The following is a 20621-nucleotide window of genomic DNA, read 5'->3' as shown; positions in this document are numbered from 1 at the left end:
AGTGAACTCCTGGCTTCTCACTATAGAACGAATGGACAGGGAGAAATTATTAAAACAAAAAGAAATGTGGTGGATCCATAAACTTGAGACGCTGGCCCCAAAGGGCCTTAATAAAGATTAGGATTGCACCTGTTTCTTTTAAGGGTTGGTCTAGTAATCCTACATTTATACCGTTTTTATTGTTACCTTTGTACTTCCTCTATGATGCAATGCAGTATTGTTAATATATGTATAAAATGTATAATTTGAATGTATTACTCTGTAAATAAACAAAATTTGTAATTCCACACAACTACCACTAGATGGAGTGTGTGATCTGCCAGAGGCCCATTGGTGCCAAATTAAAGATTTAAAAGTCTTGTTGAGATATACAATGTATCAAGCATGATTAAGGGGCTTTGATCCCAAAACGTCACATTTTTATTCATCAAAATAAATTGCTGTAAATGATTTTGGAGTGCTGTTGACATTCTTTGGATTTATTGATTGCTTGGAGATTCAGCAGTGTCTCCTGTCTGCACGCGCACCCCCTTACAGTTGTGCTGTACCCGTTCTATTATCATTAACTACATTAAAGGGATATTTACCCTCATCCCTACTCCCCCCCCCTATTCAACCAGAGTATCTTTGATTTTGTAAGGTTCACCTTGTAGCCCGAAATGTCACAAACATTCTTTAATAGATTTAAAGGGACACAAACCCAATTTTTTTTTTCTTTCATGATTGTTAGAGCATGCAATTTTAAGCAACTTCTAACTTACTCCTATTATACATTTCCTTTGTTCTTTTGCTATCTTTAGTTGAAAAAAACAGAAATGTTAGCATAGGAGCTGGCCCATTTTTGGTTCAGCATCTGGTTAGCTCTTGCTGATTGGTAGCCACATTATACACACACATACATACATATATAAATGCACTTGTGAATCAAAGAATATACACATAGATGCACTTGTGATCTCTGTGCCTTTTTGTGAGTTAGGCAGAGTAATTCTGAAATAAGTACATTTAGGAGCCCTCGTATGTATTTTTCTGTATGTGTGGAGCACCACTATTTTTGTTTGGAAATGTAAAAATGTGATCATTATTTGACGTGGTAAATATGTGTCGCCAGCTTTCCTTTAGTGAAAAATGTAATGCACAGCTGCAACTGTTGCTGCTCAGAGGCTGTATCTTTTTGGGACCAACAGTTCTCTGTAGCTCTCAAGTAGTACTGTACGTGCTTAAAGGATAGAAAGGTCAAAATTGAACTGTGTGTGGGTATAAGCATTTTTGCAATATACTTCCATGACCAAAAATACTACTTTGTAAAAGTTGTTAGTGTTTTTCCGTGGCATACACACATATCCTGTGATGGCTTGTGCACCAGTATTCAAACACATTTCCTGCTCAGAGAACTGGTGGTGTTGTTTATTGCTTCTGAAGATGTATTTTGTGTCACACAAGCCACTGCTGACTTTTTGAGAAGGTGAACAGGATGTGTGCGTATGCTGCAGCAAAACAGCAATAACCTTTTTTTAGAAGCATTTTTGCTAATAGAAGTGTACTGCAAAATTGTTTCTATTTCAAATTTAAATGCACCCAGACGCATTCAATATTTTACCTTTCTATCCCTTTAACCCCTTTGAGAGGTTAAATAGTGCAGCATTGCTAGTGCTAAAATGGCATAATCTAACAAATTAGAGCATGTTCTTTTTGCACAATAATGTCCCTTTAATAACTACTTAACAAGCATTCCCCCCTTTCATTGAATTTACATTTGTGTGGTATGTGGTAGGAAGTGAAGAGTCTTATTTCCATCAGATTTCCAGATTTATGTTTCTCTACGGCCTCTTTTTAAAGGAACAAATCTTTGTCAATGTGTTCTTCTTGTAAAACTGAGCAAAGATAGGGAAATTGCAGTAAGTATGATATTGATTCTGTTTTTTTCAGTAAGGCAAATGAAACACAATTTTTTTCTTTCATGATTCAGGTAGAGCATGATATTTTAAATAACTTTCCAGTTTATTTCTACTATCTAATTTGTTTCATTCACTTTGTATCTTTGTTGAAAGTATACCAAGGAAGGCTCAGACACTGCTGATTGGTGACTGCAAATATATGCCTCTTGTCATTGGCTTACAGCTAGCTCCAAGTAATGCTTAACTGCTCCTTCATCAAAGGATACCAAGAGAATGAACTAAATTAGATAATAGAAGTAAATTGGAAAGCTGTTTAAAATTGTATGATCTATCTCAGGGTTCTTCAAACTTTTTTTTCCCAAGACCCAGTGCCATGATACCACATACCTTGGTTACCCTATTTTAATGCTTGGTTTGAAAATTTGTGATGTAATATACAAGATAGCCGCAGTCAAAGGTGACTAATGTGTGTGCATGCTTTTTTTCTGATTGTAGTCGAACGTGAACATGTTGTAAAAGCTAATTACACACATACATTCTCATACAGTGCACACACTCTCATTCAACACAAACCTCACACACTCTTATACAGCGCACACTCTCTCACATATATCACACACACTCTCATACAACACACACACCACACACTCTCGTACAACACAAACCACACACACTCTCATGTAACACACACATACTCTCCTACAACAAACACAAGTAGCGACACAGTAAACATGGTTTTGTGACCCAGTAATGGGTCCCGACCCGTGGTTTGAAGAACCCTGATCTATTTGAATCATGAAAGAAAAATGTGTTATGTTTCTTTTAGTCCTACTTTTATTACCATACTATGATCAACATTATTGGTTAGTAGATGAACTGTATATAGTTACTGTAAATATTATAAAGTCTGTGTTTACTATCTAATTATGTAAAATATTACTTGGATTACTTACAGGGTGATCTATTAGTGTTTCATCTTCCAGTATTAAATTTCTCTTGAAACCCTCAAATGTAGACTTCTTTTTTATGTCAAGTATTTTTCTTGCAGGATTTGTCTTGCTATAACACGTCTTCAGTACAGGAAATCTCTCTGATCCATGAACCATGTTGTCAGGAGCAGAAAGAGAACATGGCTGGTGATGGTCTTTCTGAGGGTGTTAGTGATGACTCTGATATTGTTACCTTGGATCCACCAAAAGTAGATGATGTTGGGACCTTGGAAGAGGAGATTATTATGGAAGAGGAGGTTGAAAACGTTGGGACAGTTAACATGAGTTCTTCCTCTAGTAGCCAGTACACATTCAGCCAGCCAGAAACTGGTGAGTAGAATGGGGATGCACACTTTATGGTAAGAAGATATGAAAGGGAAATAGAAGTACTGTGTATATGTAAATTGTTAATCCTAAAATTATCTATTGTAAACACAGATTCCCTTTCTTGTTTCTTTGATTATCATCATAGGATTAAATGTAACACTTAACCCTCCAACAAGACTTAGTTATTGTACATATTTCTTTCATAACGTGGTGAGAGTCCACAAGTCCATTACATCCACTAAGTGGAGAGTTCTCAATCCCTCTCCCCTCTCCGGTAAGCCAGTTAAATGTTTGCCTCGCAGGAGGCAGGTGAGGAATTTAGGTGCTCTTAAGATTCTTCATTGAGATGGGTCCGAAGACCGATTTAAGGCTATTTTTCCCCCCCTCAGATAGTTTCTAAAGACAGTGGGCAGATTATGGGGTAGTGACACAATTGCTTTCGGTGTAGGAGTTAGTCACCCAAGCCTGACACAGGTGTTGGAGGGACTGGTCCCCTAGCCTCCTCCTGTTGTGTCGCTGATATATATCTATATATACTAATCCTCTACTGTGATGTACGCTGCACTGGATGGGCTCTGTTACTGGATGCAAGCATGACTGCAGGGGCTATGCTCAGTAGTGTGGGTTCAGTGCAGGTAAGTAAAGTTTATCACTTTGCACTCACATAGCCCACCAGTTCTTAGCAGGTACAGTTATAACACAGTACATCATAGCCAGGGGTTGTATTTATTAGACAGATATGATTGTTTACTAGGAATCTCACAATGACTAAATGGCTTAACCTTTATTATTTTTCAAGGGTTATAGTTTTTATTGCAAACATTTTTTATTGCTCTTTAGAGAGTTGGTTCAGCAAGGTTTCAGTGCACGCGCCGGGTCTCTCACATTGCTTTTGTTTTTGTGTGCTTTATTCTCTGTATAATAGGAGAGCATACAGTTTGTGCATTCTCGCTCCTACTCTGAACGCTTTTGTTTAGTGCATTCTTACAACATATCTTAATTTTTGGAGCGTGCTCTTAACGTGTTAGTTAATCTTTATTTTCTGCAGTTTTCTCCTGCCTTGTTTTAAGCAAGTCTAGTCTGTGAGGGAGTTTCGCCTCATGCAGATTCTGCAACTCTTCTCTTATCTCTGCACATCGTGGCCCTCTGTGGTATCGGAGGGGGTGAGATTGCCAAGTGCTCATTATAATTTCTTGATTTCTATATTTGACTTACTATGTTGTTGTCATGGGGTTCTCTAGCATTGCAACAGGAAAAAAAAAAATATTTTATGCAATTGTCAGTGGTACTCGTCTGTTTATCCCTTTTAGGATTTTGCTGTTTAAAATACCTGAATTTTTTTATGTTTTTATACATAATAACATTTATTTTTGTGATGTATTAATTGCATTAATTGTATTGCTAATATTGGGCCAGATTGCAAGTGCTGCGCTGTTGTGTCCAAACGAAAAGGGGTAAATGGTGGCTCTTTGAGCACATTGGAAGTAGCTTGCGTATTACAGGTTGAAAGTAAATGCGTCCACAAAAAAAGTCACGCACACACACATACACTAAGTTCCCCCTAGACTAAGAACAGGAACACTTCAGTATACACTGCGGCTGCTGGTGCGAGGAGCTGGAGCAGAGTCTGGTTAGAGGGATAGTGAGATTCTCTAGTAATGGGCAGTAACACTTCCTACAATACACTAAATGTAAGCCTGTCGGCAGTCCTACTGTGTGGAACATATGGTGCTTACATTTCTGTGTGGCTTGCTCTGGGGTTATTTAGCTCCCCTCAGCAGAAATAGGACTGTTGCACCTTAAGTGGGTGAGACTCTGTGACAGAGGAAGAGTCTCAGGCCCAAAGGCAACCATTCAACCCTTCATTGGTTTTAATTTAATTTCATTAACCAAAGTGTATATATTATATACATATAAATACAGTATGTGTGTTTGTGTATGTATGCATGTATAAAACAATATTAATTGTGAGGTGGGTAGTTGTCTTAGTGAGTTCCCACACTTTTTTTTTTTGTAGTACTTGACCCCTGACCTCTATTATAGTCCTGTATAGATCACCTGATTCATGCCAATCCAACTGGTTCTACTCTTAACTCTAAAGGTACCTGCCTTCCCTCTGTTGGCTCTTTTCAAAGGACCTCTTCAGATTTTGTTCCAGGTTTTAAAGAGTTTGTGTGCTCTGCAGTCTCTGAAATATTGGCTATGCAACCTTCAAGTAAGCACAAAAGATCTAAGTCTGATAACAACCCTAGTATGAATGTGTCTGCCCATTCTGAATCTTTAAAGCAATAACCAAAGTTTATTCCCAAGGATTCAGATTCAATATCATCAGATCAGTCTTCTGAGGGTTAATATTTTTCTGATGATTAGAGGTCTGTCTCTAAACAGAATTCAGATTTTTCCTCCTTTCGGTTCAAGTGGAACACTTTTGTACATTTCTAAAGGAGGTTCTATGGACTTTAGCAGTTCATGAGCCAAAGTTGACCGAGTCTGTTAAGCAATTTGATCTTATCTTCAAGCCTACTTCTAAAGATCCTGAACTATTCCCAGTGTTGGATGCAATTACCGAGATTATTACGAAGACGTGGTCTAGGCCTGTTATTCCTTATAATCCAGATTCAAGATTTAAGAAAATGTTTCCATTACCATCTTCTAATTTAGAGCTCGGGGAGTCCAGTCCCAAGGTAGACGGAGCTATTTCCTGTTTAGTGAAGCACTCTACTATTCCCTTAGAGGATACTACTTTGTTCAAGGATCTCATGGTCAGGAATTATGAGTATATTCTCAGAAAGTCTTTTCAGCAAACAGGTTTCTTATTCTAACCAGCTATTAGTATTACCTGTCTAGCAGTAGACTCTATTCTGCAGCCTATTGACGATAATTTTCTTCATCGTCTACATCTTATTCGTTCTGCCAGTGCATTCATCTGTGATTCAATTATTGACTTTATTAGGATGAATGTCAAAAATATGGCGCTAGCTGTTTTGTCTAGAAGGGCTTTATGGATGAGATCATGGTCAGCTTGACATGGTTTCTATGTCCAGACTTTTAAAGTAAAGATTCTATTTTACAGGCCTGGAGAAACCAAACCAAAAATCCTTCTCTGCCTCACAATAGAATGACTCTTCTATAACTCCATGGGAATCCTCTTTATCTTGGAACAAGTCTAAGCAGTCAACGAAGCCCATCCCCTCTTACAAGTCAGCATGAAGGTACAGCTTTCTATCCGGATATTCTTCTGGTAAGGGAAATATTGCACCTTTTCCTTCCTAAGATAGGGAGAGTCCATGGCTTAATTCCTTACTGTTGGGAAATACAACACCTAGCCACCAGGAGGAGGCAAAGACACCCCAGCCAAAGGCTTAAATATCCCTCCCACTTCCTCATTACCCCAGTCATTCTTTGACTTTCATCACAATAGGAGGTGGCAGATAAGTGTCAGAAGATTTGTAGAGTCCTGAAAAAGGGGACCTGGCCTTCGAAATAGGACTGGAGTTTTAAGTAGTCATGTCAACCTCTCAGTGAGAGTATTGATGAAAGTTAGAGTCTGGAGATGCAGGGAATGTTTTTCTGCGAAACCATCCAGACTACTGCTAAAAGCTCCTAAGCAACCAGTGTTGAGAGGCTGTGTTCTGTTCCACAGCATCGATCTTGGAGGTAAGATCGTTTCAATTTTTTACACATAAAACGCTATAACAGGGTCACCGTGTGGCTTCTTTACACCTTGTATTGAACATTGTTTTACAGGGATACAGAATAGGCTTCAGATGAAGGTTTCTTCTGTCCAACATTCCAAAAAAAAAAAAAAAAAGAGTGTTAAGGATCTGGAACTCATCTGTCTTATCCTTCCAGTTCATCTATTAGAACAAGGACAGAATTTTTATTCCAGCCTCTTTATTGTTCCCAAACAAAAAAGGGAATGTACAGGCCGATTCTGGATCTTTGTGAGGTACAGGGATCCTCAGATGGAGTTTATAGATGCTCCAGCAACTCCCTGGTCTTTTCATCTGGCCTACATATTTCCTCCAACTGTTCTGTTTCCACAAGTAAAATCTTGATTCAAGCAAGAACTATAGTCAATAATTCTGATAGATCAAGCTTGTTGGTACTCTCTTGTTATCCTCTTTATCTAGGTTTTCATCAAGATAAAACTGTTTTAATAACTAAATTTGATTTTTTTTTTGCCATAGGTAGATTCTTCTTGCAACTTAAATAGAGATATTGTGGTTCATTCTCTTTGTCCCAATCCTCAGAATTCTCAAGCAAGGCTTCTATATAATTTAGATGTAGTTAGAACCTAAAATTTTATCTTTAGGCTACAAAGGATTTTAGACAATCTTCTAGTTTATTCATTCATTTCTCAGGTCCACGCAAGGGTCAAAAAGACACTTCTATTACATTAGCTTTGTGGTTAAAGCTTTTAATCCATATGGCTTACTTGGAGGCTGGTAAGTTTCTCCCAAAGCATGCTACTGCTCATTCTACCAGATCAGTCTCCTCCACTTCCTGGGCAGTTAAAAATCAGGCTTCTGTAGAACAAATTTGTAAGGCAGCAACATGGTTTTCCCTATGTACCTTTACAAAATATAACAACTTTGACATTTTTTGCTTGGTTGGAAGTGGTTTTTGGTAGGAAAGTTCTCCAGGTAGCATTGTATGGAAATTAGGTGTCTTTTTTTTTTCAAAACATTTTTTTCCCCACCCTCATTATTCATGGACTCCGCAGCTTGGGTATTAGTTCCCAGATATTATGGACTTGTGGATTACGAAAGAAAATAAAATTTATGCTTACCTGATAAATTAATTTCTATTGAGGTGGTGAGAGTCCACGAGGTGTACCCATTTTATTAGTTTCTTTATTTTTTTTGGTGCAGTTTTACTTTTGCACCTCATTTCCCTTCTGTTTCCTTTTCTATATTTCTACTTCTACTTAATTGGCTATGCGTTAAACTGGCTTACCAGAGAGGTGAGAGGGATAAGAGTTTTGGGAATCTTTGCCTCCTCCTAGTGACTAGGAGTTGAATCCTAGACAAAATAGACTTGTGTAATCTCACCACCTTGAAAGAAATTAATTTATCGGGTAAGCATACATTTTTGCTTTTTAGTGGTTTTTTTTTCCTTTTGTTTTTTGTTTTTTTTGTTTGTTTGTTTTTTACCAGTAGTCACAGAGGACACTATCCCCCAAGAGTCCACATTTTGCCCATGTGGTGGAATATTGATTTATTTAGAGCAGTGTTTTTTGATTGATATGCTAATTTTATTTTTTGTATTAGTGCACTTATCCTTTATTTAAGCTATATTTTCTTCTGTTTCTTCTCACCATCTTTGTATTTGGCACAAAGGAGATTTTCTGGCGACCATGAGGAAGATTCGTAATAATGTAAGGGCATGGGTCAGTGAGCTGGGAGAGCATGTGACTGCCAACATTCCTGTTCAAGGTGGTGTCTTGGCTTGAAACTGTCACTTAATGCCCTGAAGTAGTAAAAGCCATATGGTTCTTAAAATGCCCATCATATATTACAATAATGTTTATTTCATCACGCCACATTATATAAATGCATGTTTGAAATAGACGACAATAGTGTTTAGTTATGTTTGCTATTTTGTTTACTGACGGCTATTCGCATATTGCTTTGTTTGCTTAACGTCTTAATAAATCCATCACAACTAACACATTATTTCTATTTGACTGCTCATATTTTATCTAATTATGTTTCACCTAAATCCCCTATAGCTATGTATATGAAAGCAAATCAAATTGTAGTCAACCAAACTAACAACTATAAAAAAAAATTGATTCATAAAAGATTTTAATTTCATCATAGGGCTAGATTACAAGTGACGCTCTAATGTTAGCATGCACAATATTAAAATATTATTCTTGCATTAACTTGCACGCATATTACAACTTGGATTTAGTAGCTTTAACAGAATCATGGTACAATGATTCTCATGACTGGGACATAATCATACCTGGATACAGGTTATTTAAAAAGAGAAGAGTATGAAAGAAAGGTGGATGAGTTGTTCTGTATGTAAAAGAAAATATAAATGTTACTGAAATTGAAGGAAATGATGATGTGGAAAGTATTTGGTTGACAGTGGAAACTGGGGATAATGTGTTTAGAATAGGGGTTGTATATAGGCCTCCACTGCAGGATGAAAGATTGGATAATCTGTTAATAGAAATAATCAAAATGAACACTAAGTGTAAGGTCATAGTAGTAGGGGACTTCAGGTTGCCAGCTATAGACTGGAAGCAGCTAGAAGCAGGTATATTCTTTAATCCTTGCAAGGGGAATCGCTTAAAGTGAAGGTCAATTTTGATGAATTAGTGCCCGGTTTTTAATAATCCTATTAAAAACAAGGGCACTTTAATTCATCAAAATGGACATTTCACTTGTTTTCTTCAAAAACTTACCTTTTAATCCTGGCAGCCGCTCCAGTAATCCCTCCGCCCGTCGCAAGCCGTCTTCGCGGATCCAAAATAACGAATCCGGCTTTCTCCAATCACGCCGTTGCATCAGGCCAAGATTCCCCCGGGGGGGGGGGGGAGCCGTGATTAGAGGAAGCCGGATTCGTCATTTCTGACATCTGCAGAGGCTTCTGATGGCCGTGGGAATCGCTGATGTGGCTGCCAGGATTAAAAGGTAAGTTTTTGAAGAAAAAGAGTGAAATGTCAATTTTGATGAATTAAAGAGCCCTTGTTTTTAATAGGATTATTAAAAAACGGGCACTAATTCATCAAAATTGACCGTCACTTAGATAAGGAACCAACTCGAAAGAAAGCTATTAGATTTAATACTTACAAACAGTTATACAGTTTCAGATGTGTCTGTAGGTGAGAACTTAGATTTAGTGATTATCAATCTGTTTGGTTTAGTATTCATGTGCAGGCACTGTCAACTCAGACTGAAACAAAAGTTTTAGACTTTAGAAATAGTGACTTTTCATACATTTGAGAATACCTTAACCTCTATTTTAAAGGGCAAACTCTTATTACGGGGCTCAAGAACAGTGGGAATTTTTGAAGGGTGCCATTTTAGATGCAACGGCACACTGTATTAGACATGTAAAAGCAAAAGAAAGAGGAAAGCAATATGGTTTTCCAAAGAAGTAGCACATGCTGTAAAGACAAAAAAGATAGCTTATAAAAATTACAGACACACATAGTCAGATGATGATATGCAAATATGGAGACTCCAACAAAAAAATGGCAAAGCAGTTAAAGCTTGCACGGAAGAGAAGATAGCACAGTCAGTTAAGCATAGAAGCAAAACCATCTTTAAATATATATCGGTGAAAGAAGGAAAACTAAGATTGGAATAGTAAAAGTGAAAACAGTTGATGGTAGAATAGTATAAGGCAGAGCTTTCCAAACTTTTCATGTTGGTGACACACTTTTTAGACCTAAATCATTTCGCGACACAGTAATTAATTCAGTTGTACTAGCAAAAAGGAGGTTAAACTAACTTGTTTTAAGAGATACAGACACATACATAAATTATATAATAATGAAATGTATTTACAAGTAACAGTATGTATGTGCAAGAATTAAAAAAAAAAGTTTAATAACACCAATAGCTACTTACTATTTTAATGGGGTGTATGAGGTTGATGGGATGAACACAATTTCTGAATATTTGGTGGAATGTTAGATAAAAACACTCGCATTTCATCATCAAGCATTTTTAAGCTTCCACTTCCTATCCATGTATCAAGAGCAGGAGCAGCAATGCACTACCGGGAGCTAGCTGCAATAAAACCCCACTGTGACTTCTGACTTAAGCTCAGCGTTTAAGATGCCACCCTCAGAGCTCCGTGAGTCTGATTGACTACTGTCTGTGCTGCAAACACACTGCTGTCCCACTCACTAACTACACATGCAGTCATGAGCCAATTAAGGAGACTTCACGTGCAGTCAGGAGCCAATGTCCCGCCAAAGCCGCCAATGGGAATAGTTTCAGTTCCCACTGAGCTGCCCCAATTGGTTAAGATGATCAGTGACCCACTAGTTATCAATCATGTGTCAACCATGTAATATGCGTAGCAGGCAGGCGGAAAGTCAGAAACACAAAAAAATAAAAATTTAAAAAAATTTGTGCTGAAGCAGGGACACACCTACACACTGCTGCCGACACACTAGTGTGTCCCGACACACAGTTTGGAAAGCACTGGTATAAGGAGATAATAATATTATTCATCCAAGGTTTTTAAAGGAACTTCGTGCTAACTGATCTGTTTAATCAGCCACTTTTGACATGAGCTGTTCCAGATGATTGGAGAATAGGAAATTAAGTACCTCTTCATTGCAAGGACAGTAGTGCAGAATCTGGTAACTACAGGCTAGTTAAACATCAGTAGTAGGGAAATGAATGTAAAATCTCTTAAAAGAAAGAATTATGACTTACATAAAGATAAACAATTTAGAGGACCAAAATCAGCATGGTTTTATTTCACGGATATTGTGTCAGACTAATCTAATTGACTTATTTGATTATGTAACAAAAGCATTAGACCAGGGTGGAGCAGATGATGTAGCATATCTAGATTTCAGCAAAGCATTTGACACCGTCCCACACAACAAACAAATTCACAAACTGTATCTCCTTGGTCCTAGACTCACAAATTGTGAACTGGGTAGAATGCTGGCTTAAGAATTGAAAACAAACGGCTAGATTTAGAGTTTTGTCGGTAAAGACCCGCGTAGCTAACGCAGCTTTTTTTCCTACCGCTGCTTCCAAACAACGCTGGTATTGAGAGTTGTCTGAGGGGCTGCATTAGGCTCAAAAAAGGGTGCGTTGAGCCGAATTTACTGCCACTTCAACCCTCAATACCAGCATTGCTTACAGTAGCGGTAAGCTGGCAAAACGTGCTCGTGCACGATTCCCCCATAGGAAACAATGGGGCAGTTTGGGATGAAAAAAAACCTAACACCTGCAAAAAAGCAGCGTTAAGCTCCCAACGCAGCCCCATTGTTTCCTATGGGGAAACAGTTTCTAAGTCTGCACCTAACACCCTAACATGAACCCCGAGTCTAAACACCCCTAACCTTACACTTCTTAACCCCTAATCTGCCGCCCCCGCTATCGCTGACACCTGCATTATATTATTAACCCCTAATCTGCCGCTCCGGACACCGCCGCAACCTACATTATACCTATGTACCCCTAATCTGCTGCCCCTAACATCGCTGACACCTATATTATATTTATTAACCCCTAATCTGCCGACCGGACCTCGCCGCTACTATAATAAATGTATTAACCCCTAAAGCTAAGTCTAACCCTAACACCCCCCTAAATTAAATATAATTTTAATCTAACAAAATAAATTAAATCTTATTAACTAAAGTATTCCTATTTAAAACTAAATACTTACCTGTAAAATAAACCCTAATATAGCTACAATATAACAAATAATTATATTGTAGCTATTTTAGGATTTATATTTATTTTACAGGCAACTTTGTATTTATTTTAACTAGGTACAATAGCTATTAAATAGTTAAGAACTATTTAATAGCTACCTAGTTAAAATAATTACAAAATTACCTGTAAAATAAATCCTAACCTAAGTTACAATTAAACCTAACACTACACTATCATTAAATTAATTAATTAAATAAATTACCTACAATTACATACAATTAAATAAACTAAACTAAATTACAAAAACAAACAAACACTAAATTACAAAAAATAAAAAAAGATTACAAGAATATTAGGCTAATTACACCTACTCTAAGCCCCCTAATAAAATAAAAAAGCCCCCCAAAATAATAAAGGTCCCTACCCTATTCTAAATTAAAAAGTAACCAGCTCTTTTACCAGCCCTTAAAAGGGCTTTTTGCGGGGCATGCCCCAAAGTAATCAACTCTTTTGCCTGTAAAAAAAAATACAACCCCCCAACATTAAAACCCACCACCCACATACCCCTACTCTAACCCAAACCCCCCTTAAATAAACCTAACACTACCCCCCTGAAGATCTCCCTACCTTGAGTCGTCTTCACCCAGCCAGGCCGAAGTCTTCATCCTATCCGGGCAGAAGAGGACATCCGGACCAGCAGATATCTTCATCCAAGCGGCATCTTCTATCTTCATCCATCCAGAGCGGAGCCATCTTCTTCCAGCCGATGCAGATCCATCCTCTTCAACCGACGCCTACTCGCCGAATGAAGGTTCCTTTAAATGACGTCATCCAAGATGGTGTCCCTCGAATTCCGATTGGCTGATAGGATTCTATCAGCCAATCGGAATTAAGGTAGGAAAAATCTGATTGGCTGATTGAATCAGCCAATCAGATTCAAGTTCAATCCGATTGGCTGATCCAATCAGCCAATCAGATTGAGCTCGCATTCTATTGGCTGATCGGAACAGCCAATAGAATGCGAGCTCAATCTGATTGGCTGATTGGATCAGCCAATCGGATTGAACTTGAATCTGATTGGCTGATTTAATCAGCCAATCAGATTTTTCCTACCTTAATTCCGATTGGCTCATAGAATCCTATCAGCCAATCGGAATTCGAGGGACGCCATCTTGGATGACGTCATTTAAAGGAATCTTCATTCGGCGAGTAGGCGTCGGTTGGAGAGGATGGATCTGCGTCGGCTAGAAGAAGATTGCTCCGCTCCGGATGGATGAAGATAGAAGATGCCGCTTGGATGAAGACTTCTGCCGGTCTGGATGTCCTCTTCTGCCCGGATCGGATGAAGACTTCGGCCCGGTTGGGTGAAGACGACTCAAGGTAGGGAGATCTTCAGGGGGGTAGTGTTAGGTTTATTTAAGGGGGGTTTGGGTTAGAGTAGGGGTATGTGGGTGGTGGGTTTTAATGTTGGGGGGGGGGGTTGTATTTTTTTTTACAGGCAAAAGAGCTGATTACTTTGGGGCATGCCCCGCAAAAAGCCCTTTTAAGGGCTGGTAAAAGAGCTGGTTACTTTTTAATTTAGAATAGGGTAGGGACCTTTATTATTTTGGGGGGCTTTTTTTTTTTTTTAATTAGCCTAATATTCTTGTAATATTTTTTTATTTTTTGTAATTTAGTGTTTGTATTTTTTTGTAATTTAGTTTAGTTTATTTAATTGTATGTAATTGTAGGTAATTTATTTAATTAATTTAATGATAGTGTAGTGTTAGGTTTAATTGTAACTTAGGTTAGGATTTATTTTACAGGTAATTTTGTAATTATTTTAACTAGGTAGCTATTAAATAGTTAATAACTATTTAATAGCTATTGTACCTAGTTAAAATAAATACTAAGTTGCTTGTAAAATAAATATAAATCCTAAAATAGCTACAATATAATTATTCGTTATATTGTAGCTATATTAGGGTTTATTTTACAGGTAAGTATTTAGTTTTAAATAGGAATACTTTAGTTAATAAGATTTAATTTATTTCGTTAGATTAAAATTATATTTAATTTAGGGGTTGTTAGGGTTAGACTTGGCTTTAGGGGTTAATACATTTATTATAGTAGCGGTGAGGTCCGGTCGTCAGATTAGGGGTTAATAAGTGTAGTTAGCGGCGACGTTGGGGGGGCAGATTAGGGGTTAATAAATAATATGTAGGTATCGGTGATGTTAGGGGCAGCAGATTAGGGGTTCACAGGGATAATGTAGGTGGCGGCGATGTGCGGTCGGCAGATTAGGGGTTAAAAATATTTATTAGAGTGGCGGCGATGTGGGGGGACCTCGGTTTAGGGGTACATAGGTAGTTTATGGGTGTTAGTGTACTTTAGAGCACTGTAGTTAAGAGCTTTATAAACCGGCGTTAGCCCATAAAGCTCTTAACTACTGACTTTTTTTGGCGGTAGGAGTCTTGTCGGTAGAGGGTCTACCGCTCACTTCAGCCAAGACTCTAAATACCGGCGTTAGGAAGATCCCATTGAAAAGAAAGGATACGCAATTGGCGTAAGGGGATCTGCGGTATGGAAAAGTCGTGGCTTGAAAGTGAGCGTTAGACCCTTTCCTGGCTGACTCTAAATACCAGCGGGCGGCCAAAAAGCAGCATTAGGACCCCTTAACGCTGCTTTTGACGGCTAACGCAGAACTCTAAATCTAGGCGAGAGTGTCTTGGTAAATGGCGTACATTCAACAGAGGGGGCTGTTACTAGTGGTGTTCCTCAGGGGTTAGTTCTGGAGCCTGTTTTGTTTAACATATTTATCAGAGATATCAGCAAAGGGCTACAGGGGAAAGTATGTCTGTTTTAGGGAATAAAAATCCAAATGTTAATTACAGACTTAATGACACTTTACTGACTGTTATAAATGAGGAACAGGACTTAAGAATTATTATTTCAGATGATTTAAAATTTAGTAAAAAATGTAGTATTGCAGCGAGAAAGGCCAGTAGAATACTTGGATATATTGGTAAAGGTATTTACAGCAGAAATAGTAAGGTTCTTATGCCACTTTACAGATCATTAGTTATGCCTCATCTTGAGTCCAGTTCTGGAGGCCATATCTCCAGATAGGATATAAACAAACCGAAATTTGTGCAAAGGAGGGCTAACAAAATGGCACATGGTCTAAAAAAATAAAAGGAGAGGCTCAATGAGCTAAATATGTATAGCTTAGAGGAAAGTAGGGAAAGAGTTGATTTTATAGCAACTTTCAAGTATATTAAGGGGCTTAGTAAAGCTGAGGCTGTGAGTATTTTCATAAAATAAAAATTCAAGAACAAGTGGCCATGATCTCAAGCTGTAGGCGTAGTCGATTCAGGAGTAATTTGCAGCAGCACTTCTTTACAGAAAGCGTTATTGATTCATGGCATAAACTTCCACAAGAGTTAGTAATGACATACCTGTGGGGGACTTCAAGAATGCCTGGGATAAGCATTAGGTTATCCTACAAACTAGATAAGTTTATACTTTTCAGAATATTGGGCAGATTTGCTGGACCTATGGCTCTTATCTGCCGTCAAAATCTATGTTTCTACAAGTTGAAAGCAAACGCAATTGCACAAACACAAACTAAATTTGCACTTGTCGGGTTGGCTAGACTGAAGACCTTGCGTAAAGGGTTAAAAGGCCTAAAAGCAAAAAAGTTGAATTAAACACCACATTAATACATTAAAATAAAGTGTTACACTAATATATAATTAGTGTATAAAAAGTGTTACACTAATATATATTATTTTCTCCAACATAGGTGTGTCCGGTCCACGGCGTCATCCTTACTTGTGGGATATTCTCTTCCCCAACAGGAAATGGCAAAGAGCCCAGCAAAGCTGGTCACATGATCCCTCCTAGGCTCCGCCTTCCCCAGTCATTCTCTTTGCCGTTGTACAGGCAACATCTCCACGGAGATGGCTTAGAGTTTTTTGGTGTTTAAATGTAGTTTTTATTCTTCAATCAAGAGTTTGTTATTTTAAAATAGTGCTGGTATGTACTATTTACTCTGAAACAGGAAAGAGATGAAGATTTCTGTTTGTAAGAGGAAAATGATTTTAGCAACCGTTACTAAAATCGATGGCTGTTTCCACACAGGACTGTTGAGAGGAATTAACTTCAGTTGGGGGAAACAGTGAGCAGACTTTTGCTGCTTGAGGTATGACACATTTCTAACAAGACTCGGTAATGCTGGAAGCTGTCATTTTCCCTATGGGAACCGGTAAGCCATTTTCTTAGTTTAAGTAAAAGAATAAAGGGCTTCATTAGCGCTTAAAAAACTGGTAGACATTTTTCTGGGCTAAAACGATTACTTTACTAAGTATATTTGGCAGATTATTACTTTTAATAGAGATAAAAAAGAGAGGGCGCCACATAGGGTGATATTGTTGGATCAAAGTTCAAATGGGTAATTATTATCGTCGCTTACCGGAGAACGATGCACCGTATTGTAACCGGTGCTGACAGGCAGGCTAACACTTTCAGTGGTTAGCACACTGGGTGGCCTCCGGCAGGTTGTACACAGCTGGTACTCAGCGTTCACTTGATTGGTGTGCGTCTGTGCAGCTGCAGCTAGCGAGTCAGACACTGTGGTGGATCAGACAATTTCAAACCTTTGTCAGGGAGGAAGCACTGCAGTGGATCGAACACTTTGACACCTTAACCAGGAAGGCTCAAAAGAGAACAGAGGACAACTTCCGTATATAAAATAAATAAATTTTATTCCATACAAACTGCTACGCGTTTCTAGACCTACACCGGTCTTTTCATCAGGCATACAAACAATGCCTGATGAAAAGACCGGTGTAGGTCTAGAAACGCGTAGCAGTTTGTATGGAATAAAATTTATTTATTTTATATACGGAAGTTGTCCTCTGTTCTCTTTTGAGCCTTCCTGGTTAAGGTGTCAAAGTGTTCGATCCACTGCAGTGCTTCCTCCCTGACAAAGGTTTGAAATTGTCTGATCCACCACAGTGTCTGACTCGCTAGCTGCAGCTGCACAGACGCACACCAATCAAGTGAACGCTGAGTACCAGCTGTGTACAACCTGCCGGAGGCCACCCAGTGTGCTAACCACTGAAAGTGTTAGCCTGCCTGTCAGCACCGGTTACAATACGGTGCATCGTTCTCCGGTAAGCGACGATAATAATTACCCATTTGAACTTTGATCCAACAATATCACCCTATGTGGCGCCCTCTCTTTTTTATCTCCAATTACAGATATCTCCTTTCCGAAGATCAGAGGAGCGTTTGCCGCCAGTATATTTGAGTGCAAGATTCAGCACTATCAACTCACATGAACTTTATGGTTTGTTTTTAGACCAATACCACGTATTAACTTTTTTCAGCGCACCCCGCACACGGTTCCCCCTTGGGGTTCCCTTCTCATGTCTTATTACTTTTAATAGTTGTTAAATCTTGGGGATTGTTTTAATAAAAACGGCAGGCACTGTATTGGACACCTTTTTCACTGGGGGCCTTTTCTAGTCATAGACAGAGCCTCATTTTCGCGCCTCTAATGCGCAGTTGTTTTTGGAAAGCATGGCATGCAGATGCATGTGTGAGGAGCTAAGAACCACTGAAAAAGCTTATAGAAGGCATCATTTGGTATCGTATTCCCCTCTGGGCTTGGTTGGGTCTCAGCAAAGCAGATACCTGGGACTGTATAGGGGTTAAATGTAAAAACGGCTCCGGTTCCGTTATTTTAAGGGTTAAAGCTTTCAAATTTGGTGTGCAATACTTTTAAGGCTTTAAGTTACTGTGGTGAAATTTTGGTGAAATTTGAACAATTCCTTCATACTTTTTCACATATTCAGTAATAAAGTGTGTTCAGTTTGAAATTTAAAGGGACAGTAACGGTTTTATTGTAAAACGTTTTTTTGTGCTTTGTTGACAAGTTTAAGCCTGTTTAACATGTCTGAACCATCAGATAACGATGTTCTATATGTATGAAAGCCAATGTGTCTCCCCATTTAAATATATGTGATATATTTGTGTCATAATGTCCAAACAAAGTAGGGATAATAATGCCATAGATATGATATTGCCCAAGATGATTCCTCTAATGAGGGGAGTAAGCATGGTACTGCATCATCCCCTTCTGTGTCTACACCAGTTTTGCCCACACAAGAGGCCCCTAGTACATCTAGTGCGCCAATACTTATTACCATACAACAATTAATGGCTGTAATGGATAATTCTATTGCATGCATTTTTTCCAAAATGCCTACTTATCAGAAAAAGCGTGATTGCTCTGTTTTAAACACTGAAGAGCAAGAGGACGCTGATGATATCTGTTCTGACATACCCTCACACCTATCTGAAGGGGCCAGGAGGGAGGTTTTGTCTGAGGGAGAAATTTCAGATTCAGGGAAAATTTCTCAACAAGCAGAACCTGATATTGTAACTTTTAAATTTAAATTTCAACATCTCCACGCACTACTTAAGGAGGTATTATCTACTCTGGATGATTGTGACAATTTGGTCATTCCAGAGAAATTAGGTAAGATGGACAAGTTCCTAGAGGTTCCGGTGCCCCCCGATGTTTTTCCTATACCCAAGCGGGTGGCGGACATAGTAAATAAGGAGTGGGAAAGGCCCGGCATACCTTTTGTCCTCCCCCTATATTTAAGAAATTAGTTCCTATAGTCGACCCCAGAAAGGACTTATAGCGTACAGTCCCCAAGGTCGAGGGGGCGGTTTCTACTCTAAACAAACGCACTTCTATTCCTATAGAAGATAGTTGTGCTTTCAAGATCCTATGGATTAAAGGTTAGAGGGTTTGCTTAAAAAGATGTTTGTTCAGCAAGGTTACCTTCTACAACCAATTTCATGCATTGTTCCTGTCACTACAGCTGCGTGTTTCTGGTTCGAAGAACTAGAAAAGTCGCTCAATAAAGAATCTTCGTACGAGGAGGTTTTGGACAGAGTTCAAGCTCTTAAATTGGCTAACTCTTTTTTATTTTAGATGCCGCTTTGCAATTAGCTAGATTAGCGGCGAATAATTCAGGGTTTGCTATCGTGGCGCGCAGAGCGCTTTTGCTTAACATCCCTTTCAAGGATAAAACACTGTTTGGCCCTGACTTGAAAGAGATTATTTCAGACATCACTGGGGGAAAGGGCCACGCCCTTCCTCTGGATAGGTCTTTTAAGGCTAAAAAGAAGCCAAATTTTCGTCCCTTTCGCAGAAACGGACCAGCCTCAAATTCTACACCCTCTAAGCAAGAGGGTAATACTTCTCAAACCAAGCCAGCCTGGAGGCCGATGCAAGGCTGGAACAAGGGTAAGCAGGCCAAGTCACCTGCCACTGCTACCAAAACAGCATGAAGTGTTGGCCCCCGATCTGGGAAGGATCTGGTGGGGGGCAGACTTTCTCTCTTTGCTCAGGCTGGGGCAAGAGATGTTCAGGATCCTTGGGCGCTAGAAATAGTTTCTCAAGGTTATCTCCTGGAATTCAGGGAACTACCCCCAAGGGGAAGGTTCCACGGGTCTCAATTATCTTCGAACAGGCATTCTTACACTGTGTAGAAGACCTGTTAAGCATGGGAGTGATTCATCCTGTTCCATTAGGAGAACAAGGGATGGGTTTTTACTCCAACCTGTTCATAATTCCCAAAAAAGAGGGAACATTCAGACCTATTTTAGATCTCAAGATTCTAAACAAGTTTCTAAGGGTTTCATCATTCAAAATGGAAACCATTCGAACGATCCTTCCTACCATCCAGGAAGGTCAATTCATGACCACGGTGGACTTAAAGGATGCGTACCTACGTATTCCTATCCACAAGGAACATTTTCGGTTCCTAAGGTTCGCCTTTCTGGACAAGCATTACCTGTGGCACTTCCATTCGGATTAGCCACTGCTCCAAGGATTTTCACAAGGGTACTAGGGTCCCTTCTAGCGGTGCTAAGACCAAGGGGCATTGCAGTAGTACCTTACTTGGACGACATCCTGATTCAAGTGTCGTCTCTGTCAAAAGCAAGGGCTCATACGGACATTGTCCTAGCCTTTC

General features: G+C 39.0%; 1 protein-coding gene across 2 annotated transcripts in view; it reads left to right on the top strand.

The window, feature by feature from the left end:
- The window catches only part of CCPG1 (cell cycle progression 1), a 218279-nt gene that overhangs the window by 62875 nt on the left and 134783 nt on the right, over positions 1–20621 (top strand). Inside the window, exons 5-6 of one of the 2 annotated variants that reach the window (XM_053717497.1) lie at positions 2947–3217; positions 8557–8652. In XM_053717497.1, the coding sequence (XP_053573472.1) occupies positions 2947–3217; positions 8557–8652 (367 nt within the window). The remainder of the gene's footprint in view (positions 1–2946; positions 3218–8556; positions 8653–20621) is intronic. The other variant, XM_053717498.1, reaches the window with a different exon arrangement.

The sequence above is a fragment of the Bombina bombina genome, chromosome 6, assembly GCF_027579735.1.
Source record: "Bombina bombina isolate aBomBom1 chromosome 6, aBomBom1.pri, whole genome shotgun sequence".
Lineage (NCBI taxonomy): Eukaryota > Metazoa > Chordata > Amphibia > Anura > Bombinatoridae > Bombina > Bombina bombina.
This window is presented reverse-complemented; position numbering and strand designations above follow the sequence as displayed.